The sequence below is a fragment of the Alternaria postmessia genome (genome assembly GCF_024291825.1).
Source record: "Alternaria postmessia strain BMP 2775 chromosome Unknown scaffold_1, whole genome shotgun sequence".
In the NCBI taxonomy this organism is placed as follows: domain Eukaryota; kingdom Fungi; phylum Ascomycota; class Dothideomycetes; order Pleosporales; family Pleosporaceae; genus Alternaria; species Alternaria postmessia.
The window spans coordinates 711,692-737,445 of record NW_026260074.1 but is presented as its reverse complement, the minus strand read 5'-3'; the positions used below and the strand labels follow the sequence as shown (position 1 = coordinate 737,445).

The window sequence follows — 25,754 nt, the reverse complement described above, 5'->3', positions numbered from 1 at the left end:
TTCAGCTTGCACCTTGTTTGCAAAGAGTCGCACTGTCGTCAATATGAAATAGTGCATCAAGAAAGGCACGGATTGACAGGTACTGGGTATTGTGATGCAACATTTCGTCTTATATTGTACACATTGCGGATCATCGTGGTATCCTCATGTCACATATGATACATGCGCACTGCTGCTGGGTGCGCCGGCCTTGAACCCTCAACGTGGCATAACGTGGCGTAAATCTTCCCCTCCTCTCCGGCCTTCTTCCGACACAGTTCTTTTTCTCCCCTCCCTCGACTATTCTTAATTTGTACAAGCGAAGAGTATGCTGTGCGTCCATGCCATCCATGTCCAAAGTAGATGCTCTACAACTCCAAAGTGTGGTTAATGCCGTATATCTTACACAATAACCTCTCCGTGGTCGATGTGGTTCGGCCGCCACTTGCTCGTATCCAACTCGCCCTCCATGCTGCTTGGGACGGTGACTTCGACTGGCTTGTAGAGGTACCATGCCTTTAATGCTGCTGCCGCTGCCCGTGTCCGGGCCTCGTCTAATGAGCTGCCTGACCCCTCTCCTAGCTTATCCTTTCCACTGTATACGCCAACCACGAAGACGGGATGTCTGCTCAAACGACCGGTTTCTGAAATTAATCGGGCGACGGGTGCTTCGAAGCCTTCCCGCGCACATAACCGTGAAAGGTCGCGAGTGGGCATCCGGAAGTCGAAGATTGTGCTGATATCGAGATGTCGGCTGAGGAAGTGGTCACGGAAAAACCGCTTGACGAGCGGAGAGCCAATGTGTACGTGCATGGCACCGATGAGTGCTCGAACAAAGGATGAAGCGGCCTCTTCCAATGGCACTGGTGTGCTCTGTAGCGCGTGTGGGCTCGGTGCGGCATTGTTGGAGCCAAATTCGTCGGTTTTCATGATCTTGTGGGTGGTAGTGACATTCCACTTCCAGGGTGCCTGTCGTCTCAACTCGGGTGGCAGATCATCACCCGACGGTATTCTTTTGAATTGTAGTAGGCCGGGATCGACCTCACCACCCGGTTCGTCGGCGGCCTCAATGCCCCATTCGCTTGCAATTGTGGTGAGGGCTCTCGGGCCAATGTAGGCCTCTACTGCAGCGAAGACGACGTCTGTTGGCAGACGGGGATAGTTGCACAGAAGCCACTCGGAGGTGTAGTAGCCAAGCAGCTGGCGTCCGAGTATGGATAGTGAGGCATTATTGAAGGCGGGGTTGGGGTCGGCGGAGGGGTGTACGAGGGTTCGTGCGAGTGTTTGGAGGGGGAAGCGAGGCGGGAGGGACAGTCGACTTCGCAGGGCGTGTAGTTTGGTCGAACGCTCGGCGGCTTTGGGATGTGGGGAGGGCAGGCTCTCAAGCTGCCGTGACTGCTTTCTTGACTTGTGTGTCGATGGTGTGCCAGCGTTTGCTGCAATCTCGAGTTCCAACGCCCCGTCATCTGGGAGTGCTGCTGTGCTCTGGAGCCTAGCCTGTATCCGGTGGCTATGAGGTATGACGCTTCTCCGTACATTCTTCGCCGCAGTATATGGACACGAGGGCCGGCGTGGCGAGGGCGCACCCAGCAGTTGCGAGGCGCATCTTTGTATGGGTATCCGCTTCATTAAGGCAAAATCCGAGGGAGGAGGGCAGAAGAATCAGGACGGCGGAGTCGGCAGCAGCAGCAATTGGCCCGGTCGTGTGTTCACACAGGTCATGATCGCGACTGCCAAAGAATTTCCGCCAAGCTCGGGGCCCGTGCTAGCCCTACCATGCGACTGCGACCTCACGGCAGCTCCGCAGACAGCATACCCCACGAACCCGCACAACCACTTTCACCATGGGCGGAGGAGGAAAGATCCCGTACGAGCCGACTGCCAATTGCGTGCCAGTGCAGAATTGACGTCCAGCAGATACCCCAAGCACGTCTGGTCGCCGGCTGGTGGTTGGTACGCCCAGCCAGCCAACTGGAAAGCCAACACGGCCGTCGTAGGCCTCGCCCTCGGCAGCATCGTCGGCATGGCCTGGATGCTCAGCGCAAACCGCGAATACCGCGACAAGATGCCCGAACGCCACCGATTCTTCCCCAGCCGATAGTACGACCTGCACTTGCACCCTTAGCCTACGCATGCATGCTAACCATGGCACAGCTGGAGCAAACAGATCAGGGAGCATGAGCGGAAACAAGACCAGAACATCATCGAGAGGACAATTGAGGGTTAGATTGGAGATGAAGGGGGGGTATAGGAAGCAGCCAACGCGACTAAGGCTGTACATAACTAGCCAGCCGCTGCTTGAAATCTGAAAGCCTGTCTTGGACACCAACACCGTTCCACGTTTCCCCGTCCCCTGACTGTGAGAGAACGGGCATGCCTATCTGCTCAATGGCAAAGCTCGCCGAGATGGTCCCCCAGATCGCGGCTTCCTCGAGATTCTCTGGTGCGCACAAGGAGCCACCGCGGAGTAGGCCAACCGCCAGACCTCCCAGAAAACTGTTGCCTCCTCCGGTCGGATCGGCTACTTTCTCTGCTGACTGATGGTATGCAGGCATCCATTTACGCAGTCCTCTGCGCATTACCAGGCAGCCATCTTTCCCACAACGTACGACAACCCCGCCATTGCCGTCACCAACTCCACTGTCCAGCCACTGACTACACAGCTTCTCAATTGTTCGGAAGTCCACAAACTCCTTTCCGTCCGTGTTCCTGCCGAAGAAGCCGCCAAGCTCTCCGTGGTTCGGACTGACCACATCAACATACTTGAGCGCCTTTAGGCAATTCTCGTACTCTGCGGGTGTGCATAAATCAGGAACAGGCTCCCAGATAAACACGGGGCGCCGAACATCAGTCGAACTGGAACCCTGTTTGCGTAGTGCAATGATGTTCTCGATCAGATCGATGCAGCGTAACGGCGAACAGATCAGATGAAATGACTTGGACCATAGTAGATCGGTACCAATCAGACTTTCGTGGTCTACGCGCAGCTTCGGCGTCAAGTATCGAAATGCTTCATGAGATTAATAAGACTTTGAATTATTCATAGGCGACACATGGACATTTACCTCGATGCTCATTTTCGCCAGTGTAACCATTCCAGCCTCGCGTAGTCAACCGTTCAGGCGTTTCGCGTACTAGCACACCAGTTCTCCATTGCGCGATAAAGTCGCGCAACTCAGGCGGAAAATCAGATCCGCAATCTACAATCCAGCCCACGGATTCCGACTGTGGTGGAGGGGAGAAGATACGCGCGCCCAAGGCCGAGTACGACCCTGCTCCTCCGACGATGTCCTTGACTGTAGGCTTTGGCGGGGGAAATTCGATCTCATCTTGGTGGTTTCAGCGGCTTGAACGCGTTGAAAATTATTACATGCCTACCTATGATGAACATTCCCAGAGTGCAGAAATCAATCTTGTCATGGTTTTCAGCATGTTGATTAGCCATGTTGGATGCTTGCACACTGCCGTGTGTAGATCGCAAGGTTGATAGCATGCCGCTGACGTGCATGTCTCGAACGGACCAGGCTTGGCTGCAGACGGCTAGCGCCATGTGGGCAGCCGTGGCCATGCGTCTGGAGAGCTGACCCTTTGAAGTTCTGCCTGCCATTGTGCTTTTGAAACCAAAAGATATCCTGCTGTGTTCATAATCTAGACAGGGCGAATTCCCGTTGTCTGTTTGTAGCCTCCCCTCTCCACAGTACGAATCAGAGGCGCCGAACAAGCTGCAGCGTGCCGTGGCTGCCCCTTCCCCGAGCATTCAAGATACCTGTCCGCATACAGGTGCCTTCCCTACAAACGCTGAGACGCGCCTTCTCCACATGGCGAACAACATGAATAACCTCACGACGCTGATCAAGCGGTAAGTGTCTTTCCTTTGTAATCACGACCTACCAGCACCCAAACCTACCGCCCTATAACACTCTGCGCATCTCGCTACTCTGCAAGAGCGCCCCACGATGGCCCCCGAGCCCGAACAAGCACACATCCTCGGTCGACATGGCCAGATTCGCGTCACAACGGATAATGTACTAACGTCTATGGTCCGTAGACTCGAAGCTGCTACCTCGCGCCTTGAAGACATCGCTAGCACCGCTCTGCCCAACAACGGAGATGGAGCCGCAAGCCTCAATGGAGCCTCCGCTGATGCTACTCCAGGCGTCACAGCGGCAAACACGAGCGCCAACACCCCAAAACTCGTCGCGGAAAGCGCACCGCCCGCAATTGAAGCTTTCGATGAGCTGGTCAACTCAGACTTGAAGAACTGGCTAGACCTGAGCGGAAAGCTGGGAAGCGTCATCGAAGGCCAGTCAAAAGCAGTCGAGGGAGCCTTCGCCGCCCAGCGCCAATTCCTCTTCATTGCGAACAAGGCTAAGAAGCCTGACGACCGCACCCTGATGGAGCTTCTCAAGGATCTCCAGGCGAGCATGGAGAAGACAGACGAATTCCGACAGAGCAACCGAGACCCCGCGCTCAAAGACTCCGTCTCCATGGTTGCTGATGGTGTTGGCTCCCTTGGATGGGTTACAATTGGCCAGGGCGGAGGTATGAAGCCTCACGAGCACATCAACGAGCTGTTTGGTGGAGCTCAGATGTACGGCAACAAGGTCCTTAAGGAGTACCGCGACAAGTATGGTTATCCACCCCCCTACTTGAGGCAGTGCTGACATATTCAGGCCCGACGGTGACGCCCATGTCAAGTGGGTTCAGGCTTACTACAAACTGTTCAAAGCTCTCGCCGAGTACGCAAAGAAACACCACGCTACAGGCGTAGCCTGGAACAGCAACGGAATCGACGCCAAAGACGCCGCAAAGGAGATCTCCTCTGCACCCCTCTCAGGCGCGTCGAGCGTTCCTCCTCCACCAGCTCCTCCAACAGGAGGTGTCCAACCACCACCCGGTCCCCCACCACCGCCAGGCCCTCCACCGCCACCAGGTGCCGCGCCCGTTGCTAAGAAGGCCGCGCCCGATATGAATGCCGTCTTTGGCGATCTCAACAAGGGCTCAGACGTCACAAAGGGGCTCAAGAAGGTCGACCCAAGCCAAATGACACATAAGAACCCGTCGTTGCGAGCGAATGCCACAGTCCCCACGCGAAGCGATAGCACCGGCAGCCTAAGGAGTAAGAGTCCTGCGCCGCCCAAGGCTAAGAAGCCAGAGAGTATGCGGACGAAGAAGCCACCGAAGAAGGAACTGGACGGAAACAAATGGATAATAGTATGTGTAGCTCAGATGATATGTGGTAAGACTTGTCGCTAACTCGTGCCCAGGACAACTTCGACTCACCATCCGAGACAATCGAGATCGACGCCGAAATCAACCACTCCATCCTCATCTCCCGCTGCAAGAACACAACCATTCGCATCAATGGCAAGGCAAATGCGCTTTCGCTTGATAACTCCTCCCGCACATCGCTCATCATCGACTCACTGGTGAGCTCCGTGGACGTGATCAAGTGTCCCAACTTTGCGCTACAAGTTCTCGGCACTCTCCCCACCATCCTGCTCGACCAAGTTGACGGCGCTACCGTATACCTCTCCAAGGATTCGCTAGCAACTGAAGTTTTCACAAGCAAGTGCAGTAGCATAAACATCAATCTGCCCACCGAAGACGACTACGCCGAGAACCCGTTGCCTGAGCAGATCAGGAGCTATATCAAGGACGGCAAGCTTGTTAGCGAGATTGTAGAACACGCTGGTTAGACGGTGTTTTCCGGCGTGCGTTCTTGAAGAGGAACCTCGAATAGTCACCACATTGTCTGCAGTCGGTTGCAGCTTGAACATGTTGAATTGCATAGCTAGCACGACCGATGTCGACGAGACAGGCAGTCTTGTGTCTGTAGGGTAGATCTGTATAGACCATCTTTGCTATACGCGGAAATCAACCTTCCTCATGACGCTTTTGGTGACCGGTACCCTTCGTTTGGTGCTGCTCAGTGAGATCCTTGAGTTCTTGTCATGCTTAGGTAGCGTGAATTCCGTACCCGTGCCAGTTATTTACCGACGATCATGGCCTTACTTTCTGGCTGCGGCGCGCCCTCGGCATCTACTGCGACGATGTGCCATTGAAACGAACCGAGCACGGGTTGTATCAAGTCCCATGACACAACCTTAGAAAGTACGAATCTGGCGCGCAATCGATATCATAGACAAACAGGAAATAGATCCTGCTACCTTCAAGGTGAGAGACGCAAGTGGGGCCACGGCGACACAAACACCAGCCTGCCCGCTCTCGGCTTCAGGTAAAGGTGTCAGTAGCAGGCAGTGGCATATGTTGACTTCGCTATCTAATAACCTCCCAGTTTCCTACTCCAACATCAACCAACCCACCAGCGCCCATTATATACATCGCCATGGCCAATATTCAGATCAAATGCCTTCCAGAGTTGGCATGCGAAATTCCTCCGTCATTGCTCTACTCTGAGCTGCAGATACAAGAACAACTAGGTAAGATCCACCCAAGAGGATGTGAATCTTGCCAGTGCTAACCTCATGTCTACCACAGTCACCGCTGGCATGAACACCAGTGGCCTGTCGGTCAATGGACCGACAGATGTGCCCAACTCAGCACAGGCAATGAAAATCAGCAGGGTTCTCGCCGCCTATCACGGTGTAGTACCTCAGAACATGTCACACATTGTTGTCGGGATACACGCAGATCCGGTTGATCAAACCAGGGCTGCCAACGTGTTCCGGACTGCAAGGGAGTCAGTCCAAACCGAGAAATTTGGTCCGAATTCGTTCATCATGCAGTACGTCCCCGGCAAAGTGAGTAGCGAGAACTTCCTCGTTCAACAAACCAACCTTAGTATCGAAGCAAGGGCGAGGGAGCTTCAACCACCGAACGAGACACAGGCAGAGACCAATATCTGCACGGCGGAGCGCCAGGCCTTCCTTGATGCAATAGCATCGGGGGAACGGCTCTGGAAGACCACGTACGAGTTGGAGTACCGACAAACAGTCGACGCGCTACACCTCGCCAAGGGTCTTGAGAGGGAACGCCTAACCCGAAAGGCTTCATTCTATCATAGAATGAAAGATAACCCTCCACGATGCGCCGTCGACCTTGCTACTTTACTCACACGACAGAATTGCGACCAGGCGAAAATGATCCCGCTCGGCCTGCGGAATTGGGATCTATGCCTTGACTTCTGGGTAGCGAACACCGATGTCGACATACTCACATCCCACCTCGAGAAAGCTTCTAACGTCGTTGATATCCGGTAAGTACTCTACTCTGTGACCCATGCATGCGAACTTCTTCCACATCACTAACTGCTGACAGAAAAATGCTTGTGAGAGGCAACAACACAAATTTTCTGAACATGCAAGGCAATCTCTGGGTCAACGCTTGTGCGTTGATTCACATGCATATCGTCGGACCGAATCAGTCGAAGAGGGTGGAAATGCTACTTGACGACTGATCGCGCCGCATGGCGGCCTATGATCTCGGATCCTGGTCAGACAGGAAGTCCACCTGTCTGACCAGGATCCGCGCACTGCACATCGACTTGAAGTTCCACGAGGATCCAGAATTTGGTACTTGGACAGAAACTCCAGTGCTTATTCCGGGATCGAAGGGCCGCAAGCGCCCGATGGAAGAACAGGGCCTGGGCAGCATTTGAGGCCGGAAGAGATGGCGTTCTTCTGGGTATATAGCGCTAATCCAAATGTGGGTTAGCACTCATGGGAATCAGAACGCTGGGAGCAGAAGCTTTTGGACGACTGTACAGTCATGAATCAAAGACATGCAGTGAAAGAACTCGAGCTATGCGATCAACTGGAGTACCCTCTAGTATCTAGGACTATACCGTTCCGGTCGTCGAATCGATTCGTATCCTCAACTTTCCACTACATTTTCCACAATGTCATAGTGCAACGAGCCAGATACAATTGATGCACTGGTACAAAATAATTAAGTTCTTAAAGCCATCGAATGCCTCCATGAACATCCAAGCTTAGGGAAAGCACATCACTCACACTATTAATACAAACAGGCAGAGGTTTGGTCTTGATCATTGATCAGTTTTTCGTCATCTATATCTACATTACAGGTCCTCCGCATCAACAAAGGAACACGTCAACGAAAGCCAAAACATGTACCAAGGGAATCATCCAGTCCATCCGCTACACAAACTCTTCTTTCTCCAACACTGTTCATGATCCTGCCAGAGCTTGCTGACGTTTAGTTGTCGCCAGTGTGAAGGTCGGCCCAGTGGGCATCGTCTTCGGCTTGGGTCAACTCCTGGGGGTTACGGCCGGATAGCTTGCCACGTCCACCAGCACCTGCAGCGTTGCCTCCCTTGCCCTTGTGGTGTGCTTCAGGGTCGCGTCCGAACAGTTTAGCGAGGCCTCCAGCTCCTCCGGCACCGGCAGCATTGCCTCCCTTGCCCTTGTGGTGTGCCTCTGGGTCACGTCCGAACAACTTGGCCAAGCCTCCAGCTCCTCCGGCACCAGCAGCATTGCCTCCCTTGCCCTTGTGGTGTGCTTCAGGCTCACGTCCGGACAGTTTGCCGCGGCCACCAGCTCCGCCGGCGTTTCCTCCCTTGCCCTTGTGGTGGGGAGAACGAGTGTGAAGATCAGCCCAGTGAGCGTCGTCTTCCTCTTGAGTCAATTCTTGAGCGTCGCGGCCGGACAGTTTAGCGCGGCCACCTGCACCACCAGCAGCGTTTCCGCCCTTGCCCTTGTGGTGTGCTTCAGGCTCACGTCCAGACAGTCTGCCGCGGCCACCAGCTCCGGCAGCGTTGCCTCCCTTGCCCTTATGGTGAGGAGAGCGAGTGTGAAGGTCAGCCCAATGAGCGTCGTCCTCTTCTTGGGTCAACTCTTGAGCATCACGGCCGAAGAGCTTGGCTAGACCACCAGCGCCTCCGGCACCACCAGCGGCGCCCGCTCCGCCTTTACCCTTATGGTGGCGAGCTTCAACTCCACGATCTGCGAGTGCAGCTACGAGGTTGGCCGCGTGCACAGGTCCGCTTCCCTGGAAGATTGTAAGTATAAATCATCCAAAGCAATATCAGCCAACTTACTGGCATGCGTGCTTTGACGGCATTATCGACGGCTTGCTTGTTGTTTGGCACAACGTAGGCTGAGGTTGAGGCACCCAGGGCCAAAAGAGTAAGTGCGGTAAATCTCATTATGAAGAAAGTGTAGATGAGTCTTGAATTGGATGAAAGAATGGATCTGCCAGCAGAGAAGAATAGATGAAACAGGTCTGAGCAGGTTGTGAGAAGGAATGAGCACGTTCAACGCTTGATGCCCTTTCTTCTGGAACTTCGAGATGCTTTATAACTGAAGTATGCTCCGGGGAAGCACAGCGGGTACATGCTTGCTCTCTCCTCCAGCTCCTGAGACATGTTGCATTGCTCACGGCACAGAAGCGGAGTTGACACCCCAGTAGGTTATCGAGTCTACCGCGATGTGACAGCAGTGGAAGGCGTTTGTACGGGAAGCCAAACACGGAAGGTCTTGACGGGCTTCCGTCTCCACCAACGACACCGCCAGCAGTGGACAAGGCCTGTCAGTGTTTGAAGAATAAGGTCGTGTCCAAACCGAGCCGCCGCGCAACTGCGTCTAGCCTCAGGTTCCGCGACATTTTACCGATGATTCTTCTGGCTATTGGCAATGCGATCTGTATAGCTTGCTTTGACCAGATGATGATGGGGTTCTGGGGCTCGCATCTCATTGGATAGACTGTAACCGACGAGTTTACCCATGGAACTAGTGCCTCGAAGCCGCGGTTCGCCTCTAGCACAGGCAACTCTTTGACGTTATTTCCGTTGTTCTGTCATCATGCTGCTGGGACGTTTGTTCCATGTGCGTGTCATGTCAGTAAAGGAACCCCGTTTTGGCTGGCGCGCCAAGCTGAAACGATGGTGCCGAAGTATGAACATCCAGTCTTGGCTAAGTGTCCACTTCGAAACCCAAGCAGCGGCTGAACCAACGGAAATGCTGAGACGTCCCCACTTCCTGCGTCTCAGAAGGCTTGGTAAAAGCTTGTTGCCTTAAAGCCTTGTCGCAGACGGGTGCACAAGGCTATTGTTGCCTGGCGTCAACGGAAAGAGATGCCTTACAGGGAGCGACATGCACGGCATGGCGGCATCGTTTGAGATGTTCCGTGTTTCGGTAACCTGCCTCTGGCGATACCCAAAACGTATCGGAGGATGGTGTCGCAAGACTAATCTTCATTCCTTGGGCTATCAATTCTCACTTACTCACTACGCTTTTGTCCATCGTTGTTTTCTTTCATCTTACTCGAACGTTGAGCGGTCGTCATTCTATTCTACATCGCGGGTCGACTAATAATTCTTCTTCCAACGTCGTAAAGACAAATTTCACATCACATCTATTGTATAGCTCTCGCTGTAAGAGTCACGATGGAGAAGTATACCGATTCCAGCTCTTCGCAAGGCGACTCCGAAAACACCGCCTTTATCACCACACAATACCAGAGAGACGACAGGCAAAGAAGGAAGAGCTATATCTATCTTACACTCTTCAACCTCTTCCTCTTCACACTATCAATGCTTTCATTGATCTGTTCGGTCATGTCGCAAAAAGACTTCTCGGGTCATTCAGCAGCGAAGTTGATGGATCAGTTCGACGTCTTTTGTATGTTCACAGGTCTCGATCACTCAGGATCGTTGGCTAACACAGTCTAGCACCTGCCAAGCATGTTGTCGAGTACAGTCAAACAAAGTTCGAGTTAGCAAATCCATTGAACTCCTCCAAGTACGTTGGCATTACCGACGATGTAGAAAATGCATGGATGGATATCGCATACCGTAAGTTACTGCTTCCCTTCCTTGTACACCCATACTATACTCACCCAAGGTTCCATCATTAACAATACGTAGTTCCTGATCAGATGATTTCCATGGAAGACTTCCCTAGGCTGCAAAAGCCCGCCGATGCCCTTCAAGTCGTAGACCCGAAAACAGGCGAAACAGGATACCGGGTTGGCCTGGAAGTCTTCCACCAACTTCACTGCCTCAACCTGCTCCGCATGTCGACGTACCCAGATTACTACCCCAAACTCTGGTGGAGCGACACGAACGACAAGCCTGAAAAGGTCAGGGCGCACCTCGGTAAGCTCGCGTTCGAACTCGTTCACTCCTGATCACGACTAACTATTGAACTTAGATCATTGTATCGAGATCCTTCGTATGAACCTCATGTGTCTCTCGGACGTTAACGTCTTCACCTTCCACCCGCAAGAGGGTAAGAAGGGGTACTGGCCTGACTACGAGAGCAACCATGTGTGCAGAAACTTTGAGAAGATCAAAGATTGGGCTAACGATAACGCGATGCCTGATCTCGATGTGTGATCTTGTCGTCGTACATAGTCCGGGTCGCGATGTATATAGTCTAATGATATTCGCGATATAATTCCACTGAACAAACGGAAGAGGCTCCCTGGCATCTTTCTTCTCGCAAACTACAATATGTTCCTTTTTTCTTCTTCTTCAATCGTTTCTCGCATGCAATCGATTCGAGTTTCTCGTCCGCACATGAAACAAGCCGTTTCAGTTTCGCAACACGAACCATGCGTTGGGCTCCACTCATTGATCTTGGTCACGCAATGCATCATCACGCTGTGCTTTTTTGACTGCTTGGGCAGATTTCAAGATTGTAGGGCGCAGCAACGTTGGTGGATGTGAAACCACTCAGAGCTTACATTTTATACCCTGGCACGCTTTATAAGACTGCGAGATAGAGGCTATTGTCGTTCCAAAGTGCTATGTATTGATTTTTGAAGTGATACAAGAGAGTGCTGGATAGTCAAAGTGTTCCAGTGAAGGATGATGATGATATGGCAGCTAGGATAGGGCATCTAATAATGCCAAGAGTAGGGTATATTCCAACGACAAGCAAATGTACAGCTAGTGATATCTATTATTTTCCAAACGCCAAGAGTGAAGCTTGTATTTGTGCCCTTGTCTATTACATGTCGAGATCTGGCATTTGCAAATCGTCGCCCGGTTCCATCATATTCAATAGATAGCGTGATCCCGAAAACCAATCCTGCATAGGATTTTGATTTCCCTGTGATGTTCCCAAGGCGACACCAGATTCGTTCGCATTGTGAATTGCCTGAGCTTCTCCGAAAGGATTCATGTTCGCCGAAGCAGGAGTGGTGGAGTATGTAGTCGTGGGCCATGCGGTGTCAGGCATTAGGCCGAGCGCGCTGAGATAAGGATCGAACTGAGACATAGTACTAAGATCAAGTTGTGTGCCATCCACAGTTGTATAGTATCCAGAATGTTTGTTCTGTGAAATTCCCCTCACTCGCGAAGCGGCATCTTGTCTTTTAGCCGCTACGTAAAGCTTGGTAACCCGCAGGAAAAGATGGCACATCTTATAAAGCTTATCTGCACCTTCAGAAATTGTGCGACAAGATTCGAGGCTGGTGACAAATTCTGAAAGGGAGTGTATATCAGAATCAACGTCGGATGTGTCTGCCTTCTGGATAGCATTGCAAAATAATACGATGAAGCTATTGTTTTGGATTAGTTGAGCAGCGTGCAGATTGCTGGGACAACTTACGGCGTGAAGGGCGCCTGGAGAACCGACCAGTGCACATATCCCGACCATAGATCTTCTTGGCCCTTCTTATTGAACTGCGCACTTGCTCTCATGTGGGCTACAAGAGCCGCTCGTGAAGACTCGAGACATTCCTGATTGAATGACATGTTGCTTGGACTCACCGCTCTCTGAATCAGTGCGACGGTTGAATAGTGCATGACAACATCAGAGTAGAAAAAGATGTCTTGAACACGCTCAAAAGAACCTTTTCCCAGATCAGTCAGTTGGTTTTGATGATGGGAATGGGAGAGCTTGCCTTGGATGTATTCGCTAACACCTGGGTCACGCCCCATGTTAGGTGACTTGTGTACATAGCGTTTGTATTGAGACGGTTTCGGTGTCTCATTCGGGGTGTGACCTATCATGCTCGGCCGCTCTGAACCAAGGCTAAATGCATGGCCTGGCTGACTGAAATCCACAAGTGAAGCATCTCCTCGTTCGTACCAGGCTTGGTTGAGAGCATTAACAAGATCAATGGCGATGCGCGTGCGCTCTTCGGTAGACTTCAAAAAGGCAGCAGGACAGAACAATTTCTCGTAGGTCAAACCCTGTACTCGCGCGACCTTAATCCAGTACGAGAGCATGTCGCTTGATTCGGGATTCTTGTCGTCAGGATTACTCGACACAACGAACGGCAGAGATATGTCCCAGTCCTGGAGGATGCTTGAGCGACCCAAGCGTAAAGAAAGGGTTTTGTCGAGCATGTATATCATCCAAAAGATTTGGATCTTCGTTTGACGGTCTTCCGGGTTGTCGTTGACCATGGTGTTGATACGATGGTAACCTAGGCTTTGACACAAGCCTGCTGCACTCGATATCATAGTCCAACATAGAGAGGGTCTGCACTTCTCAACCGCTTGTGCTGCACCAAGTACCAAGGCCATGATGTTCTCATAGCTTGCTGGCAAGCATATAGCCAACTGCGACAGGGCCACTTCTGTCTGCCTCCTGCATATGGTGGCGTATGTGTAGTAGTTAGTAGTGTCCATGTTGACTAGTGGAAAGACCCGAAATTCGTTGAACACATTCTCCAGAACGCCAAAAGTGAGCACGCGTCGAGCGGCGCTACAAGTTTCTGGGTTATGATACGCTTCGTAGAAAATATCTTTAAGATTAGCCATCCGCAAGAATGGAAACACCACCGCAAATGCCATAGTTGGATATTCTGATTGCATCAGCTCTGAACGAGATGTACAATATGTGGCGTCTTACCACTAGCCTTTTCCAAAGCGTAGCACGCTGTATCCCACGGTGGGCGCTCTAGATTTGCAGGGTCAATGTCGGCAAGAGAGTTGTTGATCAGGTGGTTGGAAGACGCGTTATTTTGGCCCTGCTGAGAAACCATCTCTGCAAGAGCAGTAAGCGCCATCTTGACTTCTTCATTCTGGCCGATAGAGGGTGTGCTCCCAATAGCTTGCGCCAACATCGCTCGAGCATAATCAGACTGGCTGTTGATGGAGCTCTCGCCCTCGAATGGCGCGGGTGTATGGGCATCGACGAGACCACTTCCTGGACTTCTGGAAGGACCAACCCTACTCGACCGCGACTGGCTGCTAGTATCGTGGGAGTCTTTTTGGAGGTCTAGACTGCCAAGCTTCTAGAATGTTAATGTACGAAGTCAGTGTATGCTTCACGTGTTGTTCGTACACGGGAGTCTTTACCGTTGCAAGACTAGCAAGAACATTTTCGATACCTGCTAAACGGTCTTCAATTCGATCAATCTTCTTCTCGCTAAGCGGAGTCAGTCCTGATCAGATTACTCAACACCAGATCCGGACAACTCGGTTGATTGGCCGCAGCGGACTTGACATCCCGCAGTACGCGACCTGAGAGCGCCGCGAAGTCGTTTAAGCCCATGCGAACGCACGTTTACCCAGAAACTCGGTAGCAGTGTGGGTACGACTGGCGCCACAAACGGTGACGACTACGCCACAAGCGATTTATACGTACTATTCTTCAGAGATGTGGACCCTTTGTCGCTGCGCCTTCTGCTGGGGAGGAGTTGTCTTGCAAGCTGCACGAATCAGCAGCGATCCTCGGAACATGCCAAGTAGAACATACCCAATTTACTCGCCTTGCAGTTGGAACATGGCAGGCCTCTATCGCAACGTATCTTGCGCGTTCGGCAACTATCGCACTAGATGTGGATCGTCAACGTGTATGCCGCCCTTGGTATTTCTTATGCGACTTACCGCACGCTTGGACATAGCTCCATCAAGCGATCCATCCATGTCGTCGTCTTCCATGGTGGCGGTTACGCAATCGGTGCCGCGGTTGTTCTACGCGTGAAGTGCCAGACTGGATTGTAATGTGGGTGTGTGCGGAGGACGGACTTTTCGGGATCCGCGGCTTTGCGAATTATCAACGATGTCATTACTCATAGCCAGAATCACGCCAGCATAGGCAACAGCCTAATATTGCGAAACAGAGCCTACTCGAGTGAGTCAAAACTATAATGCTGTGAAGCCGAACGCTGCCACCAGGTTTCACTAGCAGAGATGCGAAGAACGCGCAACCCCGTGACTAGGCCGAAGATTTCAAAAATTCGCCGATTGGCTCGCATTACTCGTATACCGATCCATAAAGGAAATATCCAGCTGCTTGCGACGCCCTTTTCCGAACGCCTGTTCACCGCGGGTCCGGGCTTTGCAAAGTCCGGACGCAATGCTCAACTTCATTGAGATGGCTTTAGATATCGGGGTAGAGCACTGCTGTCTGCCTACCCGCCGCATGTAACATTCACATCAAATATGTCGCCAGATAAGGATTTGCTTGACACGCCTGGGCAGAGCACAAGCGATGACGTCAAGAGAAGTACAACACCAACAGACAAGAGCGATGGCGCGGTTGAGGAGCCAAAGGGAGGCATGGGCGGCTACGTGGTAAGCATGCTAGGCAGAACTGGAGAAACGCCGAAAATAACGTTGTCAGCGCATCTTCAAGTATGCAGATCGCACCAGTTGGGCGCTCAACATCATTGCGTTCATCGCAGCAATCGCCGCTGGAACCTTACTTCCACTAATGTAAGTCATACGTGCACGCCATCTAGGTTTTTCATATGGGGAGATAAAGGGCTGTGGAATCTTACAGCGCTTAGCCTTGGTCACTTGACAAACACACACTAACCTATTCTTCTCATTTTACAGGGACCTGGTCTTTGGGAAATTCGTGTCAACATTTACTGGATTTGCGACGGGCTCGATTACGCCGGCACAATACCGCTCAGAAGTGGACAAGTATAGTCTGTACTTTGTGTATCTCTTCATTGCAAAGTTTGGGCTGGTCTACATACACTCGGTAGGTGGTAAACTATTCGTATCGCTGAAACAGATGCTTATGTTTCAAGGCCTTCATCTCGATCGCGGCAATACGGACCACTAAGGCGCTAAGACTGGACTTCATACGACACATTCTTCGGCAGAACATTGCGTATTTCGACTCAGATGAAGCAGCCTCGGTCACCACTCAGGCTACGACGAACGGAAACAACGTTAACAATGGCATATCCGAGAAGCTCACGTTAATCATTCAAGGTGTATCGACCTTCGTCTCTGCATTCATCATCGCCTTTGTCATACAATGGAAGCTTACTCTGATAACGATAAGTATTGTTCCAACAATCATTGTCGTGGTTGGTATCTCCATAGGTATTGACACCAAGAACGAGAATCAACTGCTACCGATCTATTCCAAAGCTGGACAACTTGCGGAAGAAGTCTTCTCGACAGTGCGAACAGTCCATGCGTTCTGGCTCCATCCATTGCTGTCTCGCAAGTACGACAAGCTTCTTGGCGATGCTCAAGAAGTGGGCATGAAGAAGTGCCCGAACTATGCCGTTATGTTCTCTACCGAATTCTTTTGCATCTACGCAGGCTATGGATTGGCCTTCTGGCAAGGCATTCGGATGTTTGCCAGGGGTGAAGTCAAAGAAAGTGGTACGTAATGCGTCAGATGGGACTGAGATGGAGCTGGAATGGATGAACCCGCCAAGTCATGTAGCATACGATACTAATTGCTCAACAGGCGACGTTTTCACTGTCATTCTCGCTGTCATCGTCGCAGCAACTGCTATGACAACCATCGCACCTCAAATCATCGCTTTGACGAAGGCGGCTTCATCAGCCGACGAGCTGTTCAAGACCATCGACCGGAAGTCCGAGATTGACCCCTTGAGCGATGATGGAAAAATACCAAATGCGTGTAAAGGTGTCGTCGATATTCGCGGCCTCAGTTTTTCCTATCCAGCTAGACCCGACATCACAGTCCTGAAGAACCTGACGTTGTTGGCACCTGCTGGTAAGACTACAGCGCTGGTAGGAGCCTCCGGTAGCGGAAAATCCACGGTCATTGGCTTGATAGAACGTTGGTATGACCAGGCTAGCGGCACCATATATCTCGATGGTACGGATATCCGGGAGCTCAACCTGACTTGGCTGCGTACGAACATCCGGTTGGTACAGCAAGAGCCAGTACTGTTCTCCGGCACTGTCTACGAGAATGTTGCGTTCGGATTGGCCGGCACCGAAAAGGCCAATCTGCCTGAAAGCGAGCAGCGAGCGCTCGTAGAAAAGGCCTGTAAGGATGCTTATGCTGAAGAATTTATTGAGCGACTACCCAAGGTTTGTTATGTTGCTTCTCACATTTTCACAGAAAAATCCTTAACGTTAGATAGGGTTACGATACACAACTCGGCGAGCGCGCTACGAACCTCTCAGGTGGTCAAAAGCAGCGCTTAGCTATCGCACGATCTATCGTTTCGGAACCGACTGTCCTCTTGCTAGACGAAGCCACTAGTGCTCTCGACCCAAAGGCAGAGAAGATCGTACAACAAGCGCTTGAGCGGGTCTCCCAAGGCCGTACTACAATTGTCATTGCTCATAAGCTTTCTACTATCCGAAATGCAGACAATATCGCAGTCATGGCTCATGGAGTTGTGGTTGAACAAGGTTCGCACGACGAGCTCCTTGCTGAAGATGGCGCCTACGCCCGTCTTGTCAAGGCTCAAGATCTTGGGCAAACAGAGGGCGACGAGCAGCTAGATGAAGATCATACTGCGGAAAAGGTGGATCTAGTCCGAACACAAACTCGAGCATCGGCTATTGGTCAAGAAGCGGAGAAGCCAGAAAAAGACAACATCAACTACAACCTGCTGAAGTGTACTTTCATAGTCCTCAAGGAGCAAGGTGATCTCTGGAAGTGTTTCCTTATCTTGGCTGTTGCAACCCTAGTCGGAGGTATGTTACCACATCGCTTAGACCTTCCTGTTACTAAAGTGCGACAGGAGCAACGTATCCTGCCCAGGCTATCCTCTTTTCTCGCGTTGTCGAAGCCTTTCAATTGTCTTCAAACGAAGCAGTAGATCAAGGTGACTTCTACTCCTTGATGTTCTTTATCGTGGCACTTGGCAACTTCGCCGTCTACAGTGTTGTTGGCTGGACCAGCAACATCGTAGCGCAGGTTGTCGCGAGAAAGTTTAGACGCGAAATTTTTGACCTCGTCCTCAAGCAGGATATGGCGTTCTTCGATGACCAGGATAACGCGAGCGGTGCTTTAGCATCAAAGCTCGGGGCCTATCCTGATAGCTTGCGAGATTTGATGGGCTTCAACTTGATGCTTATTTGTATCAATGTCGTCAACATCGTTTCCAGCTCGATCCTTGCCATTGTAGTTGGTTGGAAGCTAGGTCTCGTTGTGGTATTTGGAGCCTTGCCCTTGATCGTGTTCTCCGGGTACCTCAGGATCCGACTTGAATTCAAGCTAGAGGATCTCACCGGCAAACGTTTCGCTAGCAGTGCTGCTCTCGCTGCTGAAGCAGTCTCCGCCATTCGCACAGTTTCTAGTCTCGCGCTCGAAAGGCAGATCCTCGCACGCTACGAAGATCGATTACGCGGCGTTGCAAGAGACGGCATCAAAGCTCTAGTGTGGACCATGTTCTGGTATGCACTCACACAATCCATCTCGTTCCTGGCAATGGCTCTTGGTTTTTGGTACGGCGGTCAACTGATCAGCACGGGAGAGTACACGACTACCCAGTTCTTCACAGTCTTCATCGGTGTCATTTTCTCGGGAGAGGCTGCTGCTGCCTTTTTCTCGTACACCACGAGTCTGACCAAGTCGACGACTGCTGCAAATTACATCTTTTGGCTGCGCAGATTGAAGCCTGCTGTACAGGAAGACGCGTCGAAACCACCGTTCGACGACGAGAAGGACAAGGGTCCAGCACACGTCGAGATGCAGGGCATTGACTTTGCCTACAAGTCTCGGCCACACGCCAAGGTCCTCGGGGGTATAGATATTGATGTACAACCAGGTCAATTTATTGCCCTTGTCGGCGCTTCGGGCTGTGGAAAGTCGACGATGGTCTCGCTTCTCGAGAGATTCTACGATCCCGTTACAGGACTCATCACCTGCGATGGCGTTCCGTTGATGGGTCTTTGTCCGCGCAAGTACCGCCGAGGTGTCTCTTTAGTTCAGCAAGAGCCGGTTTTGTACCAGGGATCAGTCCGGGATAACATCGCCATGGGTGTCGAAGGCGATGTGACTGACACTCAGGTTGAAGCCGCAGCCAAACAGTCCAACATTTCAGACTTCGTTGCGTCTTTGCCAAACGGTTTTGCAACGATGTGTGGCAGTAGAGGCACACAACTATCTGGCGGGCAGCGTCAGCGTATCGCTATCGCTAGAGCGCTGGTCCGCGAGCCGCGTCTGCTTCTTCTCGACGAAGCCACTTCCGCGCTTGATACCGAGTCCGAGAGGGTCGTCCAGGCGGCGCTGGAAGAAGCGCAAAGTGGCCGAACAACGATAGCGGTAGCGCATCGTCTCAGCACAATCAAGGACGCAGATATGATCATCGTCTTTGCGAAGGGAAAGATTGTGGAAAGCGGCACACACCAGGACTTGCTAGCTAAAAAGGGTGTATACTACGAGATGTGCTTAGGCCAGAGTATGGACCGGGCGATACCCATATGACAGTCGAGCAGACAGGACTGAGTGCTTTCTTTTCGTCTGAACTGAACCCAAAATTAGAACCGTTCATAGACTGTGCGATATGCAATATCACCCGCTCGGCTTCGTTACTCAAGTTTCGTGATTGCCAATGACTAGTGAAGGCCTGAGCGGGATTTTCTGCTGTGGACATCTGACGCCATACCTAAGTCAGGTTATGACATAATATCGGTTTTGACTCCAGCGCCGGAGGGCAAGAGAGCACGCGACAGTAGATGATTCGCGATGCTGCCTGAGGAGACGGACGTTGTTGATGCGGAAGGCCGGTGACCCGCGACTGCGTCATGCTAATACCTCGCTTATCGACCGGGGTTTGCTCCACTTTTGGCTTCCTTCTTCTCTGTAATCTGACCCTTCAACTGTTCATCGCGACAGTCGATTTCCATACCTACCGTCGAGATGCTAAACGCGACGGTTCCTGCCCTTTTCTGCCAAACAATCTAGACTGGCCCTGCCGCCGGACTGAACTCCGCTGTACGCGTCTTCAGATAGTTCCGGCGCCGGCTGGACCTACGCGGCGCGTCATGGCTTTAATCTTTAGAGCCACCGCCTTAACCCGCAAATTACACAAAAAGGCTGGTGTGTGGCTCTAACAACCCATATGCCGCTGCCGCGCATGTGGAGGTGCTGAAGCACAACGCGATCCATCATCGTCAGGTCAAACTGCCAAGACGTCTCACAAAATCGCCGCAACCAACCACGAACTCGAACAAGCAATACTCCTGGCACGAGCGCGTCTTAGCATCGCTCAAGTCAACAGTTTCATGCCTTCTCTTGACGATCGCACACTGTGTGCTGTGGCTGTTGGTGAGCCTTAGTTTCAAGGACACACTCGACAGCCCAATAGCAGATGAGCCGTTTCACTGGCATACTCCGCACAGCGCTGGGGATCAAGGCAGCTCCGAGCTGACCCACTGATTCGCGCTTTGGAGACGTTATGCGACTGAGACTAGTGACCCTGACGGCAAACTCCCAAGCCGTCATCCCACATTGATAGCATTGGCGTCTCCATCTTCCGTTGCTTCACTTTCTTTTCCACTTCTTGATTGATGTGGATTGTCGTTCCTTCAGGAAATCAGGCTCTATTTTCGTTCCTCCGTCGACCGGATACATTCATTTCGGTTCTTAGTCCTGGGGACATTTTTTTTTTACTCTCTTGTAGTTTGTTGATGTTACTTGCGCGAGCGCATTTCAGTTTATTTACTACCTAATACCTTTTGTTACATCAATCATGGCACGCTATCAACTCCGAAGGCCGTCCCCGGTCAAGGTCTTCCCAAAGCGCATTCGTCAGGTCGATCCTGTTGCAAGTAGGATGCCTGCTGCCGAAGCTGAAGAGGAAGAAGGCCCAGAGAGCCCAGATTCACCGTTCAGCAGCCCATCAACAGTCGGTGACATATCCGAGAGCGAGGATTCGGAATCCGAAGACGAGGCCGAGCCACCATCACCAGTTGAAAGCGGTGCCACAGCTGCATCTACTGCAACTCTGGATGCCACTTCAACCCTGAGTGTTACTTCAACTGTGGGTGCTACTTCAGCTGCGGGTGCTACTTCAACTGCGGGTGCTACTTCAACTGCCGCTATATCAATGCCAACCTCTTTATCGGAAAACAAAAGTTCGGCTACGGCTGTGCCTTCCTTCACCTTTGGCAGACCATCTTCAGGAAAGGATGCACCACAACCCCAGATTACCGGGTCCACACTTTCAACTGCTGTTCGTCCTACCATAACATCAACCATCATCAAGGAAGTCAGACCAACAGACCCTCCGGAGCTGTCTTCGGCAATGGCTTCAGTATCTCTAGCTCCGCCACCTGTGAACACAGCTGAGCCAGAACTTTCCGGCGAGAGTAGTGTCCCCCAAAGGCTTCCACAACGAGAACAAGAGCCTATCATGACAAAAGACGCCATGATTGCAGCAATAGTGTTGGGTGTACTTGGTTCGTCACCACCATTCTAGTTGCTACTATTCCATTGCTAATAACTGAGTAGGTGCATTAGCGCTGCTTGTCGCTGCAGTAGTTTTCATCAAGCGCCGCAAACGTAAGCACAGTTATATCGATGCGGATCCATCATTCGAATCCTCCAATCCTTACGCACCCGCCTCCATCCCACCTCCAGAGACCGCACACGTAGGCACCGCATCTTCGATCTTCGCGCGTCTCAATGGCGGCGACGGTGCTGGCGGAAACGGTCATTTGACCCGATCCACCGACCGCAGCAATACACTATTCGGTCCAGGCCCATACTCCCGCCCCGAAACCGTTTCTACCGAGCGCTCAACCCGTGTACCACCAACGCCAAATCCGTTTGCTGATCCACCCCTCAACAAAGCGTACGATGTACTAAACAACCGACCTAGAAGTACGACGCTTACGGATCGCGGAAGTTGGCAGCAAAATCCCTTCAAGAATCCAGAGAGCGAGCGATTCGATCCTTTTGGAGAGTTGAAAGAGAAGGCTAGAAGGGAAAGGATACGGTATGTGGAGGATGCGAGACGAGAAGCCGAGTTGAGGAAGCAGATGGAGCAGAAAGAGGCGATGGGACTCCGGCCGGATGGTATACCGTGGGATGGCGGATATCGGTGATGATTGGGACGAGTATGTGTGCATTCAACATGTTCGAAGGCTCGACATGAGCAGGAGCTGTGTCTCCGTGACAATTCAGTCTCCAGCGACATACTTCACACGCGCGCACTCGGATACCCTTGTAAGTTTACCAATAATAATACAACACAATATCTATTATCTCGCATCGCCATGGTTCGTCGTACTAGCACTGGTAAGAGTGGAAGCCCACAACACGCCAATCGCTACACGTGAGAATCGCACTGAAGTGAGGTCACAAGTCTCGAGAGCATTATACAGACGTAAATAGGTGAACCAGAACCAAAAACACTAGGGATCTCCCCAAAGCATATGACCAAATATTCGTCAGTAACTATTGCTATTTGCTTGACCCAACTCTGTCATCAAACTTTGGATCTCTCGCATTCAAACCCTCATCATATTGAAGCTCCTCTTCGCGCTCGATGCCATCTTCGTCCACCATAAGTGCGCAATTTCTCTTGATCAGGTGCCATTCTTTCTCATCATATGTTGTGGGCTCAGACGCGATAATAGTATGTTTACCCATCATGCCTGCTTCCCCAATCTCTGTGCCCGCATCCGCGCTCCCACCATCCTTATTATCTGGGTTACCAGGGTACTTTGTATTCAGGGTGCGGCCCGCGAACTCTGACCAGTACAGACTCGGTGGCTGCTGTGAGATATGGTTCCGAAAACGGATAGCGAGCATCTTCGTACCATCGGTGGTACAGAGATTCAAGGAATTTGGTGTGTTAGCTTCACCGAGTAGGTTCTTTTGGAGTGTGAGAATTTGAATGACGGTCTTTTGCATGGCTTCATGCATTTTCTTCAGGGGATATGCTTTCTCCCAGCTTTCTTTACCACCACTGTTTGTAAGATTTGTGATGTAGAGAGCGGCAGCGTGCTCAGAATCTGTGCTACCAAGTACGTTGCAGTATGCGTCGAAGGAGAGGAGGGACGTCATTTCTCGGCGAATAGAGGAAAAGTTTGAGATGACACCATTGTGCATGAAGACGTGGCGACCGAAGACGAAGGGGTGGCTGTTTACTTGCGTTACGACGGAGCCGCTTGTGGCGCGGATGTGTGCGAAGACGCATTGTGATTCGGTGTTGTAGCAGAGAGACTTGAAGTTGAAGTCGTTGATCGGCGGCGATTGGGATTTATAGAGGGCGGGACGAGGACCTGTGACATTCTTAACGTAGGATGAGGTCGCTGTCGTGTACCCTGGGTGTGTTAGCAGATTTCCGGGACCTGAGTGTTCTTGTAGCGCTGTCTTTTCTGGGACTCCAGGCCTTGGGCTTTCTGGAGGTACCTCGCCTTGATTTTTGTGACTACCAAATACACGTGTATTATGATGTTGTACATCAAGAAAGCCATATGATGGTACAGGGATACGATATGACACGTACAAGCAATTCCGAGTCCGTCCATATTCAGTAAAGAGTTGCGCATCCGCATCAACTCATCGGGTGAGTCATCCAGGTCCTTCTCTTCATTATGGGGCAGTAGATGCGGCAGATAGTGCTCGGAGCATTGCTTGCTGATGCTGTTGTCTGGCGTGATGAGAACGTCTGACAGCAGACATGGTTCCGTAGGAGAAATGTATGCAAACCCTTGGTGTAGGTATACGAAGTCAGTGCATGTCTCACATGCGATTTGAACAGAGACACTTACAACGACACATGATGCTTGATGTCCTTTGCGTTCAAAGGACGTGTTAGCATTTGCGATTTTACGAAAATTGCAGGATCAAGAACGGACTTTTGTAATGGCACGGATCTAGAGCAATATTCTCTTCAGATACTCACCGTGTATTTCAATGCAAGATGGGTCGTACAACAGTCTTGACGATGCGACCTTTGTGACGTGGAGCCTTTTTGTAGGTGGGATATGTTACGAGGATGTCAGGACGCGCGTGAGGGCACGTATCACAGCTGGAGGACAGGAATTTGTAAAGATGAAGAAGTGAGGAGATGCCGGGCACAAGACGAGGGAGCGGGGATAACGACGATAAGGACGCGCGTGATTTTTGTACTCGTAAAGAATAAGACACGACTTGTTCCGGCTGCAAGAAGGACCTGGGTGGCTGAGCCCGTGAGGCTGAGACGGCTGACGGAAAGCGCCCGAGAGCTAAGTACAGGAGTTGCTAACACACAACGCTTGTATGCGGAAAGCACGATGTCGTGGCGCGGGGCAGGCAACAGGAGTGGGGCGCGTTGATACGAAACTCCTGTTAAGCACCAACGCAGGCTCTGGATGATGGCATTGCGAGGCAACTCGTCGTTCGAAACGTCTTCCACCAGCACTTTGTAAACAAGGAAAAAGAGTCAAGATCGTGGTTGGGGGCGTGGTCAAGATTACAAGATCTGTTTTAAACCCTGGCTCATACAGCCGATGACGACATGTTCCCTCAGCGGTAGGAACAAGAGAGGGCCAGTATAATCCCCAATAAATGCATGTCCAGAGTGATCGCAGGTGCCCGAGTGAGCGTAATGGTATGTATTGGCTGCATCGCAAGCTGTCCGCAGCGAACAGCGATCGCCGCGCGAATATGATCTCCCTTGCCCTGGATTCAGGGTCCGTCCAGAAGTGTCTCGGAACAGCGGAAGCAAGGGAGTGTGGGCCATGAACGGAGAACTCCACTATTCTGGAGCTGATAAGGAATGACTACGATTAAAGATTGCTAACGTGGAAGCGTGACTAGTTTCCATATTGCTTGTGTGCAAATAGCGACCAGCACGACGGTCGAGACCAGAATGCAGTGTTGCCGCGGAAAAGCTGTGAGCATTGCCATGGTGTTGTGCTAAAACGCTTGCGGGCGGCGATGGTGACCTAGATCTGAGCATTGTAGGGCTTAGCGAAGAGGGAATGTACACGCGGCAGCCATCATTGATTGATCCGCCACAACGTGCCTGAGATCGAGAACGAAGAACAATGTGATTCCGACAGTAACACCTTGCGAGTCGTGTCTGTGACAGCAACGCTCACGCTGCTAGATACGCCCCAAGAACAATCGTACGTATGGAAAAAGGTAATCGATTCCGTCTTGTGCGCTGTGCGACGCCTGGTAGACTCGATGAGTTGCACTTCTTTGCTCGGTGGCTGCTTGCAAATGTCTGCCATGTATCGTCGCTTCGTCCTTGGAAAATCGGCAGAGGGCAAGCAGGTGCGACGAACCGACGATGAGCCGGAGCCGGAATCGGAAGGAAGATTTCTATGCTGCTACCGTGACTCCCATTCTTCACCTCACCTCTTGCCCTCTGATAACGCATCCAAAAAGGCCCCCCTCCTACAACACGGCGAATAATTAGGGCTGCAATGTAGACACAATGAACGCGATTGCCGCTCAGCCCACAATCGGGCGATGCCGAGGACCCAGCGCTTTTAGGCAAAAAACAACCGGACGCTGAGGTGAGAGGCTGAGCGCTATTCCTTTCGAGTTGACCAGTATGAGCATTCCGCAGAATCGGCTCCTAGGATTCGCTACTACACCTGCTGCGGATCTTCCAAGCCACCCGTGGGCAACTGATATGCAGGCAGTTTTTTCGAATTGCAACTACAAGGCGACGCGAAGGGCTTTGAACGATTACTATCCATGCAGGAG

The 25,754-nt window shown here is 51.6% G+C and overlaps 11 protein-coding genes across 11 annotated transcripts; 6 read left to right on the top strand and 5 right to left on the bottom strand.

Annotated features, from left to right (window-relative positions):
• Positions 1-381: 381 nt before the first annotated feature.
• J4E82_000261 (uncharacterized protein) lies at positions 382-1,608 on the bottom strand (the record flags this gene model as incomplete). Its single annotated transcript, XM_051726583.1, has 1 exon — positions 382-1,608. One exon carries the CDS (start codon positions 1,606-1,608, stop codon positions 382-384), a length of 1,227 nt encoding a protein of 408 aa, XP_051593765.1.
• A 215-nt stretch (positions 1,609-1,823) lies between these two features.
• Positions 1,824-2,080, top strand: J4E82_000260 (uncharacterized protein; the record flags this gene model as incomplete). Its single annotated transcript, XM_051726582.1, has 2 exons — positions 1,824-1,846; positions 1,897-2,080. The coding sequence occupies 2 exons, from the start codon at positions 1,824-1,826 to the stop codon at positions 2,078-2,080; spliced, it is 207 nt and encodes a 68-aa protein (XP_051593764.1).
• Positions 2,081-2,246: 166 nt separating this feature from the next.
• Positions 2,247-3,424, bottom strand: J4E82_000259 (uncharacterized protein; the record flags this gene model as incomplete). The annotated part of the gene is made up of 3 exons (XM_051726581.1): positions 2,247-2,956; positions 3,045-3,308; positions 3,358-3,424. 3 exons carry the CDS (start codon positions 3,422-3,424, stop codon positions 2,247-2,249), a joined length of 1,041 nt encoding a protein of 346 aa, XP_051593763.1.
• Positions 3,425-3,809: 385 nt separating this feature from the next.
• J4E82_000258 (uncharacterized protein) lies at positions 3,810-5,678 on the top strand (the record flags this gene model as incomplete). The annotated part of the gene is made up of 4 exons (XM_051726580.1): positions 3,810-3,838; positions 4,028-4,606; positions 4,653-5,193; positions 5,247-5,678. 4 exons carry the CDS (start codon positions 3,810-3,812, stop codon positions 5,676-5,678), a joined length of 1,581 nt encoding a protein of 526 aa, XP_051593762.1.
• A 650-nt stretch (positions 5,679-6,328) lies between these two features.
• On the top strand, positions 6,329-7,600 carry J4E82_000257 (uncharacterized protein; the record flags this gene model as incomplete). Its single annotated transcript, XM_051726579.1, has 4 exons — positions 6,329-6,422; positions 6,481-7,198; positions 7,261-7,328; positions 7,440-7,600. 4 exons carry the CDS (start codon positions 6,329-6,331, stop codon positions 7,598-7,600), a joined length of 1,041 nt encoding a protein of 346 aa, XP_051593761.1.
• A 560-nt stretch (positions 7,601-8,160) lies between these two features.
• J4E82_000256 (uncharacterized protein) lies at positions 8,161-9,109 on the bottom strand (the record flags this gene model as incomplete). Its single annotated transcript, XM_051726578.1, has 2 exons — positions 8,161-8,952; positions 9,002-9,109. 2 exons carry the CDS (start codon positions 9,107-9,109, stop codon positions 8,161-8,163), a joined length of 900 nt encoding a protein of 299 aa, XP_051593760.1.
• A 1,239-nt stretch (positions 9,110-10,348) lies between these two features.
• Positions 10,349-11,299, top strand: J4E82_000255 (uncharacterized protein; the record flags this gene model as incomplete). Its single annotated transcript, XM_051726577.1, has 4 exons — positions 10,349-10,583; positions 10,634-10,756; positions 10,829-11,059; positions 11,115-11,299. The coding sequence occupies 4 exons, from the start codon at positions 10,349-10,351 to the stop codon at positions 11,297-11,299; spliced, it is 774 nt and encodes a 257-aa protein (XP_051593759.1).
• A 616-nt stretch (positions 11,300-11,915) lies between these two features.
• On the bottom strand, positions 11,916-14,803 carry J4E82_000254 (uncharacterized protein; the record flags this gene model as incomplete). Its single annotated transcript, XM_051726576.1, has 8 exons — positions 11,916-12,468; positions 12,519-12,762; positions 12,814-13,722; positions 13,770-14,154; positions 14,219-14,288; positions 14,508-14,571; positions 14,619-14,694; positions 14,750-14,803. The coding sequence occupies 8 exons, from the start codon at positions 14,801-14,803 to the stop codon at positions 11,916-11,918; spliced, it is 2,355 nt and encodes a 784-aa protein (XP_051593758.1).
• A 504-nt stretch (positions 14,804-15,307) lies between these two features.
• Positions 15,308-19,526, top strand: J4E82_000253 (uncharacterized protein; the record flags this gene model as incomplete). The annotated part of the gene is made up of 7 exons (XM_051726575.1): positions 15,308-15,439; positions 15,489-15,580; positions 15,704-15,854; positions 15,904-16,492; positions 16,581-17,176; positions 17,230-17,791; positions 17,839-19,526. 7 exons carry the CDS (start codon positions 15,308-15,310, stop codon positions 19,524-19,526), a joined length of 3,810 nt encoding a protein of 1,269 aa, XP_051593757.1.
• A 1,267-nt stretch (positions 19,527-20,793) lies between these two features.
• On the top strand, positions 20,794-22,150 carry J4E82_000252 (uncharacterized protein; the record flags this gene model as incomplete). Its single annotated transcript, XM_051726574.1, has 2 exons — positions 20,794-21,502; positions 21,555-22,150. 2 exons carry the CDS (start codon positions 20,794-20,796, stop codon positions 22,148-22,150), a joined length of 1,305 nt encoding a protein of 434 aa, XP_051593756.1.
• A 358-nt stretch (positions 22,151-22,508) lies between these two features.
• Positions 22,509-23,834, bottom strand: J4E82_000251 (uncharacterized protein; the record flags this gene model as incomplete). Its single annotated transcript, XM_051726573.1, has 3 exons — positions 22,509-23,374; positions 23,560-23,763; positions 23,831-23,834. The coding sequence occupies 3 exons, from the start codon at positions 23,832-23,834 to the stop codon at positions 22,509-22,511; spliced, it is 1,074 nt and encodes a 357-aa protein (XP_051593755.1).
• Positions 23,835-25,754: the final 1,920 nt, after the last annotated feature.